General features: G+C 51.2%; 1 protein-coding gene across 1 annotated transcript; it reads left to right on the top strand.

Moving 5' to 3' along the window:
* Positions 1-2,422: 2,422 nt before the first annotated feature.
* On the top strand, positions 2,423-21,925 carry btbd7 (BTB (POZ) domain containing 7). The gene is given in 12 exon segments (XM_030116647.1): positions 2,423-2,756; positions 10,424-10,651; positions 12,663-13,741; positions 13,743-13,815; positions 17,613-17,821; positions 17,979-18,054; positions 18,434-18,594; positions 18,671-18,814; positions 19,165-19,354; positions 19,501-19,679; positions 19,781-20,185; positions 20,269-21,925. Coding segments are annotated over 11 exon segments (3,381 nt in total). The 5' UTR covers positions 2,423-2,756; positions 10,424-10,569; the 3' UTR covers positions 21,052-21,925.
* The last annotated feature ends 202 nt before the right edge of the window (positions 21,926-22,127 follow it).

The following is a 22,127-nucleotide window of genomic DNA, read 5'->3' as shown; positions in this document are numbered from 1 at the left end:
ACAATTTTTCATCGACTTACTGAGTCTTTGATTTTATCTCGAGGATGTTTTGTGTGTTCCTCATTGCAACAAACTGAAATACAAACATAATTTCCCATTTGGAGCCTAAATATTAAACATAAATATCCATTTCCCTCTGGATCCACCCAAATGAGGCCAGAAATAAACTTCGCTCTATTCGTTTCGGGTTGATTTTTGCGGACTCCGAAATTAGAAATAGTTTATTGAATTGTACATGTAAAAGTTGTGTTATTTGTGTCTCTGTAGCTGTGTTGAAAATACTAAAAATACAGTAAATGCAAAGTGCGGTTGTGATCCAAAGGATGTGTAATGACGGTAACTCACCGCTAGAGGGAACTCACGGACGGGATATTGCACAATCCGCTCACAGCAGGGGCTCCCAGATCAAGTCAACATGAATGCAGGAAACAATTCACTCCACATTTACCTCTTCTGTTTCAACATTTCAACAATATCTTGAAAAGATTCTGATTAAAACAAGCTCTGAGACCTGTTGAAGGTGTCAAACATAAAAACTGCAGGTCAAAACCGACCATCCAGAGGATTAGTTTTTAAAGCTTGAATGTCATCATGTTTTCACCATTCTTTTATATTGTATTTAAACCAAAAGCTTCCAAAAACATTCTCTCTTTTGGTTTTACTAAGACAGTGTTTTCTGTGTTTTGTGTTTTAGAGGAGTTAAGCTGTCATTTTTCCTCTCAGGATTTTTTTCATTCTACTGAGTAAAGCACCATGTTTTGCAGTCATACATAAAAAGTGCAAAACGAATTAAATACAAATGACTGAATGGCCGACCAACTTTCTTTTCTCAGTATGAATAACTGTTGTTTCTGATTTATTCAGTGAGGATCAAACTGTTGTGGGAACAATAGGAGATGTAACACAACACTGAGAGTCAAGCCAAGTCATCAGTGATGCCACGTTAAAGGAATCGGCACCAAAAATCTCATCTCCTTCAGATGTCTCACATCAAGCACAGTCTTCAGCAGCAGGAATTCAAAGAAACAATACAAACATCTGAAGAAAGCCATGATTTTTCAACACAGCGTCGGGTTGAAATTCTACTCCATCTATCTGTTCAGGTTTGGGAAACTGTCATACAGTTGATTTAAACATTTTCATCATTCTGAAGAGGAAGCAGTTGGAGTTGTTGTGACTTCAACGTTATATTACTATTCCAACTCACTCAAACTCCAAATGAGCTTCAAATCACAAATCACTCAGTAGACATGTCACAACTACCAAAAGCAAGACCTTTGACCCTTGACCCCATCAGCTCCACGGTGCTCCTTAATGTGGCTGTCCACCACATCCTTAGGATGGGTAAATGCAGAAAAAGCAGTCTCCACCAGGTAATCGATAAAGCAGAATTGGTAGTTTTTAGCGTTTGACCTGTGACCCTGTGTTACAAAAATGAGTTGTATTAATAACATTATGCTGTCTAAATTTATCTAAATCAAAACAGGGATCAGAATGAAGAGAAAAGCTTTTAAAGATCCCAAAACATTTAGATATGAGACTTTCAAAGTGTGGGTAATCTTGATGTCTTTTCCCACCAGGATTTCCTTCTATTGACTCCAGAGAAACGAATCCCCAAAAATAATGATCTGAACTGAAATTATGTCTATTTTGATTTTTTTTGAACATAAAGAAATTACTGTCATCACTGAAACATGGATTTTAATGTTTTTCAGCATGTGTGCAAAGGAGAAGTCATTCCTAAATTTATTTATTTATTTATTTATTTCAATACCTGAGAAATAAATCCTCATCAAACTTTGAGTAATTGGATTTAAATGCATATTTTTATCACTGAACTATGTTTTGTAATTTCGGACTTTTCCCAAGAGGTCCTGTTGTCTCTTATTCATTTATGATAGGAAATAGAATGATCAGAGGGCAAAACAATCCTCAATTTGATTAAAGCACTCATTTCCACCACTGAAACATATCTTTTGATTTTGATGTGTGGTTTTCAAAGTATGTGCAAAGGAGAAGTCTGGATTTTCCCAGCCACATATCTATTGATGAATTAAATCTTAATGGAACTAATAATAATTAAATAAAAACACACCTTTTAATTTGCGAAATAAAATTTTAAAGCCTTCAGTGAAACGACAGCAGCAGATTATATAGAAAGATATGAAGTTTTCAAATTAAAAGCACCTTCAGCAGGAGGAGAACCGCCACTTTAATTTAAGACGTTCTTAAGCGACTGTAAGCGTTTGTAATGTTTTGAAACAAACGATTATCAGCCACGAGGTAAGGAGGTATCTTAAAACAGCTCTTGATGAACATATTGTTGACAGATTACATGAGTAAAATCCAGTCCAGGGGAGAGCGGCTTTATACTGACAGTGTGTCTCCCGGAAGTGCGCTGCCCGTGTGCAGCTTGCAGCGCAGCGCTGGGATAGGCCACAACAACCACCCAGCCAGGCGTTATGGGGAAACACCGAACCGAGCCCAGAACCCAAACCGCCCCGCTTTAGCTCACAGTCGAGTTCAAAAGGAAGAAGAAATCCCCCGGAAAGTCGACTCCGGGGTGAATTCCTGCGTTTGCGGGCCGGATGGTGGACGTTGACGTCGAGCCGTGCGTAATGAGCAGAGTTGGAAAAAGAAGGTGTTGAGCTGCAGTTTTTTTCTCCTCTCTCTCCGTTCTGCCACAGACAAGTTGGATCGGAGTACAGCTCAAACTACGAGGGGAAAATAATGCCCACGAAGCCCCTCGCTTTCAGGTGAGCGTGTTTTTCCCGGGGCCGCTGGCTTTTCAACAGTTGAATCCTGCTGGAAGTGCTAAAAAATTGTCGTTTGGGAAAGTCAAAGCGACGCGGCGGAGGTAGCTAGCCTCTCTGGATATGCTACTAATTACAGGGCTGTGCTCGATAGGACTCCTCTCTCAAGGCTGCCCACTATTATTTAGACTTTGCTTCTCGTTTTCTGTAACCCGGGACCGACGATCCGCTGGGTTCTTGCTGCTCTCCAGTGACTTCAGTGGAGCAGCTCCGTAGCCCGGAGAGCAACAATAGCTCCGTGATAACGACGGGCTAACAAAGCCATCGCAGATGATTGATTTCAGGGTGACACACGGGAGAAACCCCGGGGTCCTGTGAGAGGTCAGATCGATGGAAAAGTTCAGGATAGGTGTGGATTGTCACTTTGCCCATCGACCTACATGTTGCTGGCGATTGCTTCAGTGTCAGACAGTTGTTGATAGGCTGTGCTATGGCAACAATGCCGACTGTCACTGCAATCTGTGTCTGCACTTCACAGCCTGATCATCTCCGCGGCTCACGGGCAGCCAGACACTTCCAGGTGCGGGGTGCCCATGCAGATCATTTTTGTCGTGCTGATCTTGTTTAACAGTGCTGTCTCCATTTGTTTAAGTGCCGAGGAGCCATATGCAGTGTGTGGTAATCCTGTGGTAATCTCACTCAAACTGTGGATGGGCTCAGCAGTCCCTTCTCCCCGTCCTCCGTAGAGAAGCAGCCTGTGACTGTCCTCCTGTCCTGTCGTTACAAAAAGGTGCATTCACAATGCTCCTCAGTCCTTCCACTGTCTCACTTCACCGTGCTCCTGGGCTGGCAAATGACATGTAATTATCTGGGTTGCAATGCTTACAAGTTGAGGAGAGGCTGTGAGCTTAGAAATGATTTCCACAGAGAAGCAGAATGTGCCGGACTTTGGCCTGGATGCTGATTGGGTGAATGGAGAGCTGATCAAGGAACATTGATCCTTGCTTTATCCTGAGTGTAGTTGCACATGTTGCTGGCTAAAAGACAAGAGTTCATTCACACACATACACACACACACACACACACACACACTCACACACTCACTTCTACATGTTGATAGTTTATGGCATAAACACAGCTTGTATATCTTGAAAGGTGGGCGCAATCAAGAGTGCACGATGAGGGAAAAACTTTGAGAGAAAATGTAAACTCCAAACCGAAGATAACGAACAGGAAAACGACTGTGATGTGACAGTGCATCCGATAACGAAAATAAACAGTCGTCCGTGTATGATTAACTCTTCCGTTTTCGATAAACGTCGGCTTGCAGGAAAACCCGGCACATCGTCTCCTTCATCCATTCAGTGTGTGACCACATCTGAACCCTGATGAAGCAGCATCCAGGATATTAATGGGTGTTTGGAGTCGAACGTAATGAGCTGACAACACGGTTGGTGAAATGTCAAACATGCAGCAGCACACTTCACATTGTTGGTGGACAGGGGCCGATCCAGAGACTGCTCACCATGAGTCATCACTGTGGGCACTTTTGTTTCCTCTGCGTGTTTCTGTCACTTTAGTGTGTTGTCCGTTTTTCCAGCCTGTTCTGATTCCTCTCCTCACTGGGTGTCTGATCGGCTGAATGACCTGATGTTACGTTGCACCAGCTCACCTGATTGGCTAAGTAAGCACACTGCTCTGCCTTCAAACGTCTCCCCGGTTATCGTGTCACACGCTTCCAGAGTGAACCACCGATGCTGGCCTCCGTCTTACCTGCGGTCCGTGCAGCTGCTTATCCGGCTGCGGGACGTGCTCTTCAGCTCTGTGGAGGTCACTCCGTGTGAGAAAGTTCTGGTTTCTGCTCACCGCAGCGTTCCTTTTTATGACCCTTTTAGAGCACCTCCGATTGTATCGAATATCCAGAGTCAAACAGTCTGTAATTACCGACTGAAAGCCAACCTTCATCACAGGTCATTGAACAGGTTTTGTGACAGCAAAGCCTTTTTTAATCCTGAAAGACCTTTTTTTTTTCATTGTATGCATGTGAGAAAGTAAACAGTATTTCTTCTGTGGTCATTTTGACAAGACTCCATACCAGAGCAGCAATAGACTAATAAAAGTCCCTGTTTGGAAGCAGTAAATTGAAGAGCTGTGTGTATGACAGCTTGGAGACATAACGAGCGCCGTGGAGCTGCTGTGTAATTGCAGACGCCAAAGTGTTTGAGGACAGTGTTTCAGTGTTTGTGCTGTTTGTATCACTTCACGCGGGCCTGCCTTTCTCTCGGTGATTGCTCTCCTTCAGAAGATTAGGGCCTGTGCCACTGAGCCCCACGAAGATGTCGATCAAGATGTGAGCATAATTTAATTCATAGGATTCACAGCGGGACCAGTGGAGTTCAGTCTGTCGCACAGCAGCGTGCGTCTCTTTAGAATGATCAACTATGGTGCACATACCAGAGGAAAACAAGTCTCTTCATCACCTGCAGCCGTTCCTCACATCGCTTCCTATTGTCAAGCCGTCCCAGCTTCTGCTAGGATGTTCCTGACGACTCGGTTCTCTGCTGACTGAATTACATTTTTATTTAAGACCACATGCCTACATGCCGTCTTGTTTGACAAACATGTATTTCTGATGCCAGCTAGTTAGGGTGGAAATGTAGTCTCTTAACCAAGTAGTCGCATGCATCAAGGAAACATTAATAGAGTTATAATTACTGGAGTTTCTCTGCATTTGTTACATTTGTCCTTTGAAAACCGTTGTGGAGCCGCTAACTGATGTAACCTCAGCTAGCATCCAGATTACAAACCATGTTCTTCCCACTAAAATCCCAGTCTATAGAACGTCTTGCTCCATCTAACACCCTATATTATAAACCGTCTTCCTCCCTCTAACACACCAGGTTACAGAGCATCTTCCTCCACTAACATCCAGATTATAGAGCATCTTCCTCCTACTGATGTAACTTCTCCAACTTACTGAGTGAATCAGCTAATTTACAACAGCAACACTGCAACAAGACAACTTTGTTCAGTGTTAAAGAATTGAATAAGAATATTGAGAGTTGCATCTTCAAACAATAACCTGCTTATATTAATTTATTTTTAAAGATTTTATGACAGGAAAATTGTCAAAGAAATGTACGATGACTGGGAGCTTCTGGATAATTTGACAGTCTGTTTTTGGCGGTACTGAGAAGGTCGTGTTACACATGTGACACACTGCTGAATCCTGTGATTGGACAGTCGCATTTAGAAGTCCTGAGCGCAGCTTTTTTGTGCTATTTTGCTGCTTTATAGGAGTTTTTGTTTTTCAAGTATCGTAAATAGTGCAGAGGTTTTGTTTCTAAAGACGTCTGCAGGACAGATCATGTCAGGAGCCACAGGGTGGGACTAATCAGTACGATTAATTGTGCATGTGTGTGCGTGTGTGTGTGTGTGTGTGTGTGTGCAGGTGAAAGGTTGAACTGAAATCACCTGAAATTTGGGCTTGCAGAAAAGAACGAGGCTCCTACTCTTTCCCACCGCCGTGATGAGGAAATCCACATGAATGATTGATAAAGTGCCCCGACTGTCATTTGAATAATACATCGGTCCTGCTCTTGTGCCAAGTATTTTTGTGTGGTAATGTCGAGCAGGCGGCCGGGCTCAGGTCTCTCCAACCTCTGCAAGTGGCAGATTTAAATAAAACAAAAAGATCCACATGGCTGAGGCGAGGTAGGCGGTTTGATGGAGAGCGTGTGTGTGTGTGTGTGTGCGCAGAGATAGGTGGGGGGCAGGGAGTGTCTGCTGTCACCTCTCATTAGGGACGCATAGTCCAGCTCGGCCAGCGTCTGCCACCCCCCCACCCCTCTTCCTCCTCCTCCTCCTCCTCCTCCTCCTCCTCCTCCTCTTCCTCTTCCCTCCCGCCGTCTGTGGCGCTGCCCGAGCCCGGCGGAGCGGCACACCGTTTCAGTCTGAACTGCAGAAAAGTGTCCTAATGGCCGGGCATCAGAGAGATTACGGCGCGGATGCCTCCTATTGAACAGTGTGAGTCAGGTCTCAGGGAAATAGCTGTCCTAAATTATGCTTTTAGAAATCCTGCATTGCAGCCGAAGTTAAATTTGGTTCCTGCATTTGAAGGAGTTAAAGCGTCCTGGTTGGGGAGCCGGCGCGTCGTTCAATTGATGTTTTGGTTGCTTTGTTTAATTCTCCCTCTGCTGTACTCCTTTGAAGACCCCCAAACTCCCCCACCGCCGCTGCCTTTTGTAAACAAGACAGTATGTATCTCAGGGGCTTTTCTCCTTCCCTCTCTCCAGCATATTCAAATTCAATTTCTAATTTTGTCCAAATGAATTCCCTGTGAAGATGGGGCCTATTTAAAGCAGTCTAATGAAATAAAGATCAACCAACATTTTTATTGGAGCGCTCCAGTGTGACTGCTTGGTGACTGTTTGTCTGTGTGGAGTAAGAGGCTGTGGTTTTCCATTGAACCCTTGGGAAGCTGTGGAGTGCTGCTCTACAGGGCCAGACACAATGATTTATTAGTATGGTGGGCAAGAGGAAAGAGAGAGGAAAAAAAAAAACTAGCAGGCTGAGATAAAACAGATCTCCCATCACACTCCGTTTCTCAGTCTGGCCTCACAGAGGAAATAGATGTGGATGTATACGTTGGACTATTTTTGTGTTAGCTGTTTAGAGGGTAAATAAAGTGGTAAATATGTATAAATATAATGTAAAAAAAAAAAAAAAAACTCGTGCAAAGTTAGAGAACACTGAGGTCATGGAAAACCAAGAAGCTGTCTCTTTTAAAAATACACATGAATCTGTCACATTATCGCTGTGCTGAATGTTGCACAGAGCCGTCTTTCTGCAGTGAGGACTGGACTCCACCTGGAGCGCCGATGTTATCAGCAGCTCCTCTTCAGTCCAGTTTAATAGTGAAGTGGGTCCAACCCGCTTCCACGAGCTTCTGTCGCAGCCCCACTGGTTTTCCTTCTTTGGACCACCTTTGATAAAATACTGACTAATGTGCTGTTTTTTTGCTCCTGAAACAATCACCAGAACAAAACGTTCACTGTTTGATGAATATATCCCCCACTGTAGTCAGAGAGGACCTGCTCCTCTGTGTAGCAAGCGGCGCATCATGCCCATCACGAACCACTCAAGCAGAAAAACCCTCACGGAGCCTCGGGTAATGATTATTGATAACAGATAGTTACCGTCTGTCGCTCAGTTCACCTGCCAGGGGTCGTGACCTTGTGGCCGATCCCAGTGTCGGACTTTCCTGCTGCTGGCACTGTGATCAAACTGACAACAATAGGGGTTAAACCGTTTTGTTGATGAATTGTTTCGTCTTAAAACTTTTAAAATGGTACCAAATGATGCAAACTATTGATTTTTTAAATCTTATGGAGTCTCAGTGTCTTGTTTTCATAACGGCAGACAATCCACAGCGATATTAAGAGATATTAAGTTTAAATTTATGGAGTTCCAATTCTTGCATTAGCATTCACGAAGCTGGAATCTGAGAGATGCAGGCTTTTAAAAGAATAGAACTTGAAGCTCGTATTGATTATCAGTGTTAATGCTGGTGTATTTATAGACTTGGTGAACTCTCTGGAGGCTGTTGGCATTTTTATGGCTGAGAATTGACTCGGTAGGAAAACTGCAGGGGTCACAAGTAACATTAACAAAAATCACTAAGTCATGACACGGAGAGCGAGCCGACGGGAGCCAAGTGAATCAGCCAAGCAGACTGCAGCCTTGTTTCATTTCGCAATTTTACTTGTGGGGAAAAAGAAAGTAGCTGTTGAGAAGTTCATGTATAGATCCATCCATCAGTCTGGGGGTCAGCGGGGCGGCCAGCCTGCAGCTCCGGCAGACTGTGTCCGATTGGACAGACCGTGTAAGTTTCTTAGAGGTGACTCTCTGAGACCGGATTCCTCAAACCTGGGCGAAAGGCAGAATCACAGCTGAGAACTGTGACGCCGCGCTTCAATACGCCAGAGACATAACATGATTCTTTAGGAGAGGAATACACGGATCCCAGCCGTCTGTAGAGCGTTTCACCTCGGAGGAATCCGGTGCTGCTTTGTTCGTTGTGAACTTTTTCTGCCGCATTTCTAACTTGTTAGTAGCAGATTGAGAAGTGCAGCCTGACAGCAGCCTTTAGGTTTCTAACGCCGTCGGGAGATTATCTCGGGATATTTGCGGCGGCACGGCCGCCCGGGAGCTCCTCGGGAGGAGAGCGAATCCCGGAAAGACGGCACGGAAACTCTGTTTACTCATAAACATGGAATCATGGAGACTTTCTGTTGACATTTTAGACTGATAGATTTTTGCACATTTTGTTTGAGGAAGCATCATCGAAAAAGTCACTTTCGAGTTTCGACTTTTTATAGATTGTGAAAATATATTTCGTTACTCATGATTCATTGCAGCAAAACAAAACAACAGAGTTATTTTCCTGATTTTTCATCTTTTGTCAGGCGCTGCGTTTAGGTTTCCATTTAAATGACGGTGGCGCTCTAAATCAAACGTGTGTGTACTCCAGATGTTAATGTTTACAGCGTATTGTTTTCTCTTGTGTCTGGTTTCATTAAAAACAAACAGCAGCCTGACTGGTGGCTCAACATGCTGACTATGTCGTTTTCACCGTTTCTGCCATTTCCATGTGAAGCTTTTCTAAAACCAAAGCAGAAAAACGCTGCGTTTTCGCTTGACCTGTCGTCGTCGAAACGGTTCCTGAAACACATACAGGAAGCTGGAAAACCAACTGATTCCCAACTTAAAATCTTCCACCTCGTCGATGTGAGAATAATTATATTTTAAAAATGCTCAGTCTGTCTAATATCCCCCCCGAAGCTGCACGGATCGTTTCCGCGTCCCCCACATGACTGATGTCTCCCAGAAATATTGAGCACAGAGCCCGCGCTGTCCGTCACAGCTGCTGATGGGAGATGGATTTCTGTTGTCTCGTGTTGTTTATTGATTCCCGTGTGACACTCTGGGCTGGAGTTTTAAATTAACGCCGCTGTTCGGGCCGAAATGAGTTTCCATTGAAGAGACGCTGCTCAGTGCGAGCGTGTTAACCCGAGACTAAAATTCATTAATCAGAAAGTCATACAAAGCCTCTCACATCCAATTGATATGGAAAAGCTGTTGTCGCCTAAACTGCAGCGCATACGTCCAAATCAGTCGCCGCAACACTGGAACCTGTTGAAATGCGCAGCAGCAGCCCGTCGCGCCGCCTTCAGAAGCTCGTCCTACATCTGCCTTAGATTTGTCGATGGCTGCCAGGCGGCTTCCTGAGGGCAGGAAGAGGAAGTCTCTGTTAACCAAAGCCGCTGTTGAAGATTCCAGATAGAAGCCCCAACACACAGCGTCCAGATGAAGACCCTCCAACTAAAACCTCCGTCACTTTCTCAGCCTCCCCGGCCCGCGAAGCAGCTGAGACGGCCGCGATTCGTCACCACGCTGTGTGATCGACGGTGATATATGTCCCCTCTGTTCACAGGCCTTCACACCGGCGCCCCTGGTCATTTGTAATCTTTTATAGAGACCTAATGGTCCAAATGCATGCTGTAATCTACATAAGATGTTACTCAGCAACATTTCAAACCCAGTCATTCCTAAACGTCTCTCTCTCTCTGTGTTCTGCCTGTCGCCCTTCATCCCGTCTCCCCCTCCAGGCATGGCAGCCAGGCCCCGCGGCTCTGAGGCGCCTTCACAGGATCCTCGCCTGACCCGCCACTGAGGATCCAGAGGACGGCGCTGCCTGAGCAGAATGACTCAGCAAGAGGGGCGACCCCCGACTAGCAAGTGAAGAGAAGTGAGGATGGGTGCCAATGGGTCCAGCTATCCACACTCGTGCTCCCCGCGCATCGGGGGGAATGCCCAGCCGCAGCAGACCTTCATAGGTGGGTAATTAACCGCGTCGCGCTCGATTGCGCGGCCGCCGTCTGACGGACGGGCCCGCGGTTTCAGTCGACGTAGCGTTCGGTGTCTCTACGTTACACCATCCCTCGGTTTAACCCGTGGCCTCCCACACAGTCTGGGTCAAAACTGGAGAGCTCCATCTCACTCATGATCCACCTCTGCTGCAAACAAATGCACTACGTGGGTTAAAACATGGTCAAACTCACACTTTAGACTATATTAACCTGCTTCCATGGCAACTAATGGTACAGGAGGTGACTGTTTTCGTGCGTGAGTGTTCTTGAACTGTGTCATTGACTCATACTATGATACAAAAGCTGCAGTGCTTCTTTTTTTTTCTCTCTCTCTCTCTCTCTTCTACAGCTCGTATAGATTTAGTAACCTAAACCACATTCAGTTTCAGTGTGTCGTGTAGAAGAGATGAGGGACTGTGATGTGAAGGGTTTGGTCCCTGCGAGCGCGTATAGACTGCAGCTGCAGCCCGAGTCTTTCATGCGAAGGTGTTTTTATCTGCTTCTGTTCCAGCTGATGTCTGTCCCGCCGATGTCTCTGTCGAAAAAACAAGAGCGCAGCTGTCTGCGCGGAGTTTAAGGCCCCGTCTCAAGTGGAGACACGGCGTCTTTGCATTTCCATTTCAGAGAAGTTTCTCGTGAAATGCAGAAAATGATGGAGTGAGCATGCCGGGCCATCTACTGAGCATGCTCTGTTTGTATGTCGATGTTTTCAGGAGCGTTTTGATTGGCCGTCAGAGTGCAGGACAGTCTCTGCTCTTCATGTCGCTTCCTGCCGTTCGCAGTGGCAGAGGGTTTGAGGAGCTGCTTCAAAGATAGATTTGAATGAGTATTTCCCGTTTCAGCCTCAAAACGACTTCTCCCCGAGCTTCACTTCAAAGCGCAGGCATTGTTACGGGAGCCGGACCGTCTGAGTCGCTCCTGAGACCCCTCGGGTCCGCTCCGAGCTCGGTCGCTGCCTGGCTGAGCTGGCCGGGGCCGCAGATGATTCACACTATTAGAATGATTACTATTTGGGTCACTCTGACGGATGCTCGGCGGGGGCGGGGGCCGAGAGGATCTCCTTGGCAGGGCTTCCTCCAACGTACAGTCAAGCCAAAGATAACTGCCGTTTAGTGTAATTGATTGGGCCTAAATATGTGAACGGGCCGACGCTGACAGGAGGGCCACAAAGTAGGACAGAGTTCTAATTGGTTCCGAGTCTGTGCCGGACTCTGGGTCCTTCTCAGACGAGCATAATGGAGGACGCTGTCTGTGTTTCCCTCTGCTGCTGAACTGGACCCAGCTGCCCTGGGAGCTGGGTCAGGGGAGTGTGTGTTTGGGGGACACGCATTGAACTCAGTCTTCATTTAAATACATTTCCTCGCAGTACAGTAATCATCAGTGATGTCACAGATTCGCCTTTTATCATTATCGCCTCAGTGCGAGCGTCTCTGACTTCCCCTCGCCGTTACTTCCCACCTGTAGGATCTAAAACTGACACAGACCGTTGCCCTGTAAGTCAGACTGGAGGCTATAAAAAGATATCACAGTGCTCGTAGCTTCCATATCCCCCCCCTCCCGGACGGGCATTAAAGAGGAAGTGTGAGAAGTCATGACGAGGTCTGGGGGAGTAAGTGAAGCTTCAGCCGAGGCTCCGTGTCTGCTGAGCAGAGAGTCGGAGTGAAACCGATCCGCCTGCAGAGGAGCTCAGCGAAGCCGTGGCAGCACAGCTCTATTAGCCGGCTGCAGAGGAGGTGTTTACAAGCTGTGATGTCTGCTGAAGGGGGGGCTCCTCTGGGGGGGGGGGGCTGTACTGACTGTTTTCTTAACAGCAATACATAAATTCCTGGACTTTCAGGAAACCAGAGGAAAGTCGAAATCAAAGGATTTTTATTCTTTTTTCCCTTTTGAAAAATAATGGTGTTTTGATGTTTTCCTCACGCCTGTAGCTTCGCACTCGATTGTACTTGAGGCTAACGTGTGTTATCTGTGATTCCAGGGACGTCGTCGTTCTCTCAGCAGGGCTATGGCTGGGAGTCGAAGCTGTACAGCCTGGAGCACAGCCACGAGCGGCCCGCCGACAGGAAGAAGAAGAGCCTGGGCCTGGCCACCCTCAAGCGGCGCTTCATCAAGCGGAGGAAGTCCAGCCGCTCGGCCGACCACGCGCGGCAGATGCGGGAGCTGCTGTCCGGCTGGGACGTGCGCGACACCAACGCCCTGGTGGAGGAGTACGAGGGCACGGCGGCCCTGAAGGAGCTGAGCTTCCAGGCCAGCCTGGCCCGGGCCGAGGCGCCCAGCCTGCAGCGCGACCTGGCCGCCCTCTACCAGCACAAGTACTGCACCGACGTGGACCTCATCTTCCAGGGCACCTGTTTCCCGGCGCACCGGGCCATCCTGGCCGCCCGCTGCCCCTTCTTCAAGACCCTGCTGTCCTCGTCCCCCGGCTACGGGGCCGAGGTCCTCATGGACATCGAGACGGCCGGCATCGACGTCCCCATGTTCTCCGCTCTGCTGCACTACCTGTACACCGGGGAGTTCGGCGTGGGCGGGGCCGAGGACACCCGGCTGCAGAACGTGGACGTCCTGGTGCAGCTGAGCGAGGAGTTCGGCACGCCCAACTCCCTGGAGGCCGACATGAAGGGTCTGTTCGACTACATGTGCTACTACGACGCCCTGCTCAGCTTCTCCTCCGACTCGGAGATGATCGAGAGCTGTAACGAGAGGGGGGCGGCGGCCGCGGCGCCGGCGGCCGCGGCGGTCGGCCCGGGAGGCGGCGGAGGCCCGGCCACCCCGGACGAAGACCTGAGGGCTCACAAGGCCATCCTCTCGGCCCGCTCCCCTTTCTTCAGGAACCTCTTACAGAGACGCATCCGCACGGGGGAGGAGATGACGGAGCGCACGCTGCAGACGCCCACCCGCATCGTGCTGGACGAGTCCATCATCCCCCGCAAGTACGTGCAGGTCATCCTCCACTGCATGTACACCGACGTGGTGGAGCTGGGCCTGGTGCTGCGGGGGAGCCCGTCGGCCGGCAGCCTGGGGGAGGTGCAAGCCCTGGTGTCCGGGGGGCCGCGGGGCCAGCACGCGCACCGAGGAGGCCATGGAGCTCTACCACATCGCTCTGTTCCTGGAGTTCAGCATGCTGGCTCAAGGTACGTCAGCAACACTCATGAGATCAACCATTTAGAAGCAATGATGCGTTTTGGTCTGAAACGTTGTGTTTTTGTGTTGGCGTGAAGCAGAGCACGAGCATCACAGCGTTTTCTGCAGTCTCATCACAGTCTCAGCTTCACTCTCAGTTTGATTGGTTTCACTTCCTGTTTCTCTTCTGTCCGCCACACGAGTCAGAGCGACACTCGCGCCACTTCCACAAATTACCCCAAAGCCGAGAAGCTGCTGTGATAATGCGGTCGAACAGCCGCGAATTTCAGTCAGCGCGCCAGTCCAGTCTGTCACCTTCACACCGTGGGCTGGACGGGAGGAACAGCGTCTTGGGTGTGTGCCGATGGCGTGTCGGTGCCGATCGGGCCCCGGCGAAGCGGCTCCTCTGACCGTGTGATGGCTGTCAGAGCCGCGGCGGCACCAGCAGATTGATAAAGCAGGGCTGGAGGGTCCAGACGGCCCGCTGTCTGATGCTCCTGTCAGCGCTCCGTCAGCGCTCCGTGTCGATTCCGCCGCCTCACGGACTCGCCGCTGGTTCACACTGACCTCGGTCAAACACTGAAGGTTACATCCACATCCCACTTCAACCAGCCGCTCAGATTTCACACTTTGAAGGTTTTTGGTTCACAAGCTCATCCTCTATTTGTAAATAGAGTATTCGGTTTAATCGGCGGTGTTAAATACACGGCTTGTGGGCCGAAAGTGGCCCGCCGTGGAGCTGGTTCGGATCCGCACGACGCGCCTGAGTTGTTTTTTCGCATGTGAGAAGGTTTAAGGGCTCAAACTAATTATAATAATCAGCTAAGTGAGCTAATTTCACCTAATCTCTTGCTCCTTTAACTAAATTATTCGCTCAGTTTGCTAAGTATGGCATCACAAGCTCCACAAGATTAATTATAGTATAATAGCTCAGTTAAATATAGAATAATATTAACCTATTTTGGCAAAATATAGCATGATCCCATTCTGAGTTAGTGAACTGATCATTTCATTCAGCATAATGAGTTGCTCAGTTCACTAAATAATAAGTCATATGAAACGCATCACATGGCTAATGATGGCATAACATTTTGTCATCGATAATTATAGGTCATTATTGCTGCACTGTAATTAATTACAAAGTATGGTAGATCGCTAATTTAGCAAGTCGCCATGCTGTCATTTCACTCATTTGGATCTTGTGGGATGGAGCTGTGCTGTGTGTTTCTCCTCAACCGAAGTCAGACCCAATCGAACAACTTCACAAAGTTGTCAGTTGGAAACAGAAACAGTTGTTGTGTTTCGATGTCTGTTAACGGGCAACGTAAAATAAGTGCGTCTTCAAAGCTCGTGCTGAATTCGTAGAAGGAGCGTCCCGTTTCCCACTGAAATCCACACCAGGAGATTTAGTTCCAGACACACGGCCTCCGACTCAACAGCTTTTTTAGATTACACCGTCATCACATCCCTTCAGCGTGTAATCTTCCATCGCGGCGCCGTAATGCCTTTTCATTTGCCAAATATTGAAACGGCGGTGCGAGATGCATTAAGCGATCAGAGCGTACAGTTTCACCGCCTAACGCAATTAAATCCAAATTATTTTCAATTTGAGGGACCAAGTCGCAGCTTCGCGCGGCGCCTCCGAAAGCCGTAATCCTTCAAACACACACTTTATTTCTTAGCATTTAATATTTCCAAACACACCTGGTGGCAGACCTGCTGCTTACAAGGCTTTGATCTCCTGTCTGACAACACGGAGTTTCAGTGAAATCCATACTTGAGTTTGATTCAATTCCGCTGATAATGTATTTAATGGTAGAAAGGTTTCCGCTCTCTGCAGCTCCGCGGAGTTTTGGCCCGTCGACCTTTGGGGAGAGCTTTCTGTCATTCTTCCCTATTAATTTTCGAGACGTGCATCTCTTTTTATGGCTTCATCTCGCTCAAATGCTAACCAGTATTAAAAGCCTTATTAATTTTTCAAGTGGCCGGTTGGTGCGGTTTGAGCGCTGCTGCTACGGTTTCCCCTCCGCCTCCGGCTCCCCGCCGCCCGTCCTCCACTGCGCTGACCTTTTGGATTTGATCAGATAGATTGCAAAAAAAAAAAAAAAAAGACTGGCTTCATCACAAGAAGAAGTCAAAAAAAAAAAAAAAAATTCTACATATTCTTCCATTCATGCTCGCCGTGCCAACGTTTGACCTTTTGGAGTCCTGGACTTCTGCCGTCGCATCGTCTCTCTTTAACGGCTTGAAAACGGCGATATTGGCTGTGATGTTTCCAGGAGGGACGGCTGTGTTTCCCACCATGTGATCCTCAATAAGTCATGATTAAAAAAAAAAAAAAGGTGTTTTCATCACATGTACATGTGATGAAAACACCTTTTTTTTTTTAATCATGACTTATTGAAGAGTACATGTGATGAAAATTATAAAATCAAGTCCTATGCAGGCAATCTGGGTATAAAAAGCCGAGATATACATCTTCCTCCCCCCGCCGTGTTGATATTCTGGTGGGCCGGCTGAGCTCCGGGGAGCGAGGCTCGCCCCCCCGCGGAGAGCAGAGGAGGAGCGTTAGCATTAGATATAACGCTGATTCTAATCTGCACCTCATAATAAAAGTGCTGCGTTTTTAACGGGCTGCCAGCCGCTCTGAATTCTGATGAGAGAGTGTGTGTGAGAGGGTGTGTGTGTGTGCGCAGCGGTGAAAGGCTGTCCTGAGCTCAGGAGCTTTTTTATCGCAGCATCTCTTCAGAAACTGCGCTCTTGTTCATGTGCGCTCTGGTTGCGATTTGAGTGACGGTGGAGCCGCTGAAAGCACACGTTCGCGTCAGGCCGTCTTCTGTTGCAGCTGTGCGGGATTCTTGTGCGGATGCGAGGCCTCAGAGCTCAGATCAGCGCTCCCGTCCCGTCCCGTCCCGTCCCGGCGGCCGACGTCCCGCGGCGCGTCTGAAGATGTGGTGGGGGTCCGGGAAGGAAGCTGAGATAAGATTTGAGCGGAGGACTGACCCAGCCCTGAACCGGCGGACAGACGGACGGACAGATCGGCGTGGAGTCAGTCAGTCCGCAGCCTCGTGTTTGCAGACATCCATTAGCGGCCCGATACCCTCTGAAACCCGTGTGGAATTAAAGCTTAATGATGAGCGCCGAGGCCTGGCGTGGATCGCCTGACCCAACCAATCATAAGTTAATCTGAGGGGATGTAGCGGTTTCAGCTCCAGAGCCGGTCTGAGTGCCACTGTGGGCTGATTGTGCAAAAACTTACTACTTTTTGAAAAAGCTGGAGCAGCAGGTACATAATTCCCGGAGCCTTCTGCGGCTTTTTTAATGCATTTTTGATTTATGCACAGGAGAATGTGTACACATTTGCAAAGTGTGTGTGTGTGTGTGTGTGAGAGAGCTGGCAGCAGATTTCCGCCGGCTGCTGTGTTTACTTATCACGGTTAAGAGAAGGCAGCTTGAGACGGAAACACATCAAGGTATCAAAGGCATTTCTGTGGGCTGGTGTGTTACGGAGTGAAGCCACTGCCTGCTGTTCTGGTATGCGCTCTGATTTAGGAAACGCAGCGTGGAGGAAGTGGGGGGCTACTCGAAGGAGACTCCCTGTGTTTGTGAATATGAGTCCAAACTGCTGACGCTTTGGCAGCGGCCTCAGGATCGCTTCCTTCGCTGTGATATTTATTTTTCGTGCGGATTCTGAGCCGCGCCGACTTTTCCCGTGACGCTCCCCTTCGCGCTGAGCTGTATCTGTGCTGGAGAAGTGACCTGATTGGAGACGTGAACTGCTCGTCTGCCCCCCCCCGCCCCACCGCAGGCTGCGAGGACATCGTGGTGGAGAGCCTGTCCCTGGACTCGCTGGTCCCCATCCTGAAGTGGAGCTCGCAGCCGTACGGCTCCAAGTGGGTCCACCGGCAGGCCATGCACTTCCTCTGCGAGGAGTTCAGCCAGGTCGTCACGTCGGACGTCCTCTACGAGCTCGGCAAGGAGCACCTCCTCAGCGCCATCCAGTCCGACTACCTGCAGGTGAGCCGACGACACGCGCACACACACACACGCGCGCGCGCGCGGTTTTACAGCTTCCCAGGACTGTTCTCCACGACGCCTCGCCTCGTCCTAATAATACTTTGATGTCTCTCTCCCCCTCTCTCTCCCTGTCTCCACGCTTTGGTCTCATTCACAGGCGAGCGAACAGGACATTCTCAAGTATGTTGTTAAGTGGGGCGAGCAGCAGCTTATTAAGAGGATGGCAGACAGGGGTAAGATAATACGCTCTATAATTACCCTCTGAGCAGCCCCCCCCCCCCCCCCCCCCCCCCCTAATTGCTCCTAGGAAATTACCCTCTCACCACAGCCTCAGAAATACTGTCAAAAAGCAAAGAAAGGCGACCAACGACGGCAGAGCGGGAGGAAGCGCCTGAGATTGATCGCCGTCGTCTGCTCCGATCTTAGAACTACAAATTGGTGTTTGTCAGTGTGGGGGGGGAGGGGGGGGGAGTGGAAGGCCGTCTCCTGTAGGTCTGAGTCAACCTCAGACCGGCTCTGTGTAGCATCAACAGTGTTTTCATGTTGACGTTCCGGTCAGTTCCAGTAGGGTGAAAGGTCACGGTGCCGTTCTGTCCCGACCCCCCCCCCCAGAGCCCAACCTGCTGAGCGGCACGGCCCACAGCGTGAACAAGAGGGGGGTGAAGAGGAGGGACCTGGACGTGGAGGAGCTGAAGGAGATCCTGTCGCCCCTCCTGCCCTTCGTCCGCACCGAGCACATCCTGCCCCCCAGCAGCGACGTCCTCGCCGACGCGGTGCGCGAGCGTCCGTCCCGAGCCGCCGACCTTCAGCAGCCCCGGCACTGATCCGCAACCTCCGCTCTGTCCGCAGCTGAAACGGGGCCTGATAAGCACGCCGCCGTCGGACATGCTGCCCACGGCCGAGGGGGGGAAGGCCAACGCCTGGCTGCGGCAGAAGAACGCCGGCATCTACGTGCGCCCGCGCCTCTTCTCCCCGTACGTGGAGGAGGCCAAGGTGAGGCCGGCCCGCTCTTCCAGGGTGAACGACCCAATCCCTGCGCCGCTCGAGGAAAGCTCGCGGCCTGTTTGTCGCTCAGACGCGCTGAAAGCCGCCGCCGCCGCTCTGCACGCTCATCATGCGGCGCTCAGAAGTGTCTCCATCATCTCCACTGAAATTCATTTTATGTCAATTTGCAAACTTTCCTAATAACTTCCCATGAATATTTATGAACATATCCATAGACCAGTGAGAGTCATTATTAGATGAAGTGTCAATCAAGTGGAACTAATTTGCAAAATGTTCTCCACGTCCTTGAATTGCACATGGTGCCCCCCCCCCCCCCCCCCCCCTCTCGTTTTCTTCAGTCTGTTCTGGGCGATATGATGGAGGAGCAGACCGATCTGGTCCGCCTGCGCCTGGTCCGCATGTCCAACGTCCCCGACACGCTCTACATGGTCAACAACGCCGTGCCTCAGTGCTGCCACATGATCAACCACCAGCAAATCGCCAGCAACACGGCCGCGGCGCCGTCCGTCGTGGCCAATGAAATCCCAGGTAGGGTCGCCGAGCAGGAAGCGGTCAGTGAGGCCTGAGTGGAGCGCAGCGGCAGATTCAATCGATAGAGGATAACGCTCTTAAAGTAGCGTGATGGAAATAAACTAATTCAATATGCGTGTGTGTGTGTGTGTTGCGCTCTCCAGTGCCTCAGCTGCCGCTGGTGAAGGAGATGATCCGGAGGCTGCATGAGCTGAGACACACGGAGCAGGTCCAGAGGGCCTACGCCCTCAACTGCGGCGAGGGCGCCACCGTCAGCTACGAGCTGCAGCTGCGGGTGCTGCGGGAGTTCGGCCTGGCGGACGGCGCCACGGAGCTGCTGCAGGTCGGCGCCGGGCGGAGTGTGCGTCCCCGGGGGACGAGGGGAGGACAGACAGAAAAACGTGGAATCATTCGGCTCCTGTGTTTATTTTTTTTTTGTTGCAGAATCCGTACAAGTTCTTCCCAGACGAGCGGTTCGGCGACGAGAGCCCGATCCTGGCGCTGCGGCAGGTGGGGCGCTGCCGGGTGAACAGCAGCCCCGCCATGGACAGCATGTTCACCGAGCTGGAGGGGGTGGCGGGCTTCCACCCTCCCCTGCCCCCCCCGCCTCCCCCCTACCACCCGCCCGCCACGCCCAGCCACGCCCAGCTGAAGGGCGCCTGGCGGCCCCGCGTGCCGCTGCCCACCCCCACCCGCTCCTTCTCCTACCCCTGCAACCGCACGCTGGTCCAGCGCCACGCCGCCGCCAAGCACGGCGGCTCCGACTACTCCTCAGCCCCGCGGCCGCAGCCGCCCGACTGCACCAACCCGCAGGCCATGGGCCGGGCGCTGCTGTCCGAGCAGCAGGCGGTGAGTGTGTGTGTGTGTGTGAGTGTGTGTTGTGGGTGTGTGTGCGGGACTGTGTCCCTCACTGCGTCCGTGTCGCCCTGCAGATGAGCTTGGAGCCCGTCATGAGGGAGTTCATGCCGGACATCGCGCTGGGCGTGTCGGTGATGTCCCTGAGGGAGCAGCACATGGCGGAGCTGGACAGGGAGGGGCCCCACAGCCCCATGGGCCCCCCGGGGGGCCTCCACCTGCCGCACGGCGCCTGCCCCTCCGTCCGCCACGCCCACGGCCACGGCCCCGGCCACGGCCACTCCTGCAAGAGACACGCCCCCGAGCCCAAACTGGAGGCGCAGGCGGAGTTCCCCGACCTGTACGACTTCTCCTGCCGCCCGGCCACGCCCACCTCCGCCCACCCGCTGCCCCCCTTCGCCGGCCCCGACCTGTACAGCCACAGCTGCGGCGCCCCCGCCGCCTACCCGCCCCCCTACGCGTCGGACTCCCAGCCCCCGGGCGCGGCGCAGGGGCGGCCGGCCCCGGACCCGCTGCGGCTGGACGTCCTCGGCATCGCCGCCCAGCGGCACGACGGCGTCCTGGCCAGCCCGTCCGGCGCCGCGCCCCGGATGGGGGGCCACCTCCCCAAGGGCCGGGCCAACGAGACGGACCTGACCCACGGCCTGGGCCACCTGCGCTCCCCCAGCGGGAACCTGGACGGCTACGAGGAGCGGCACGCGGGTCCGCGGGACGTCCCGGAGGACATGGTCCTGTCCGGGGAGCCGCCGGGTCCGGCCGGCCTCCAGCAGCCGCACAGGAACAGCGTCGGCGAGGACATCGCCAGAGACCGCCGCTCGCCCAGCAAGCCCGACTACCCCTACAAGAAATCTGCACTTTAACCCCCCGTCAGGACCCGGGGTGAGTTAGGAAAAGGGAAAAAGTGATGAGTGGCTGCCCCCCCCCCCTCCCCCCCTCCCTCCGGTGACGGATGGCAAAGCACTAAACGTGTGCCTGCGTGTGTGTGTGTGTGTTTGTGTGAGTGTGTGAGAGGAGCAGGGAAAAGGCTGGTCGATTGTTGCTATTTATAGTGTGTCCTTCTGTCCTACCTCTACCACACTGTGCTCTCTGTCACACGGTCGGAGCGAGGGAGGAGCCGGGGGGGGGGGGGGGGGGGGGGGGGGGGGGGGGGGTGCAGGTGGGCTCGGTCCCCGCGAGCGAAACTCGGTCCGGATTGGCGATCCAACAAAGACCGCCGCTCCGCTCTCTCACAGAAAGGGAAGATCGGAGGACAGAGAAGTCTCAGTTTACATCCTGAACAAAGGCACAGTCTGGACGGAGCGCTGGGAGAAACCACGTGTAAATATGTCTCGCTGTATTGTTTCTTTTTTTTTTTTTTTTGCCCCACATGAGTTGTATTTCCATTTGCTCCTCTTGCATGAGTGTCGTAACACACCTGACCACCCGCCGCCGCCGCCGCCGCCGGGCCGCGAGCGCACGGAGCGGGAATCGGATCCGACGGGGAAGTAGGTCATCAGCGCTCGTTGCTCCCCGGTAACCCAGCCTGGTAATTGTCCCCGGTGTTAACTATCGCAGCGTCGCCCCGAGGCGGACGCCCGCTGCTCTGAGATGAAGGGAGAAGATGGGGGGGGATAAGGGTGGGGGGGGGGGGGCAGGAGCATCACCGGCAGGTTCATTACTGAGATACAGCAGAGAATATAAAGCTGCCATGGCAACTGACACGTGGGGATCCGATGGAGTGGGAGGGGTTTGTAGGGGTTTCTTTTTTTTTTTTGGCAGTGTGTGCAAATATAACACACACACGTGTGTTGAGACAATCTCAGTACTGTACACTCCCATCTTCGATCAGGTCCGTCTGTACATATCAGCTGGCGTGTCGGAGCCCCCCCCCCCCCCCCCTTCCTCCTCCTCCTCCTCCTCTGTTCGATCTGAAAGCCTTAAGCAGAAGCTTCTCACC

This window comes from Salarias fasciatus, chromosome 19 (genome assembly GCF_902148845.1).
Source record: "Salarias fasciatus chromosome 19, fSalaFa1.1, whole genome shotgun sequence".
NCBI classification, from domain to species: domain Eukaryota; kingdom Metazoa; phylum Chordata; class Actinopteri; order Blenniiformes; family Blenniidae; genus Salarias; species Salarias fasciatus.
This window is presented reverse-complemented; position numbering and strand designations above follow the sequence as displayed.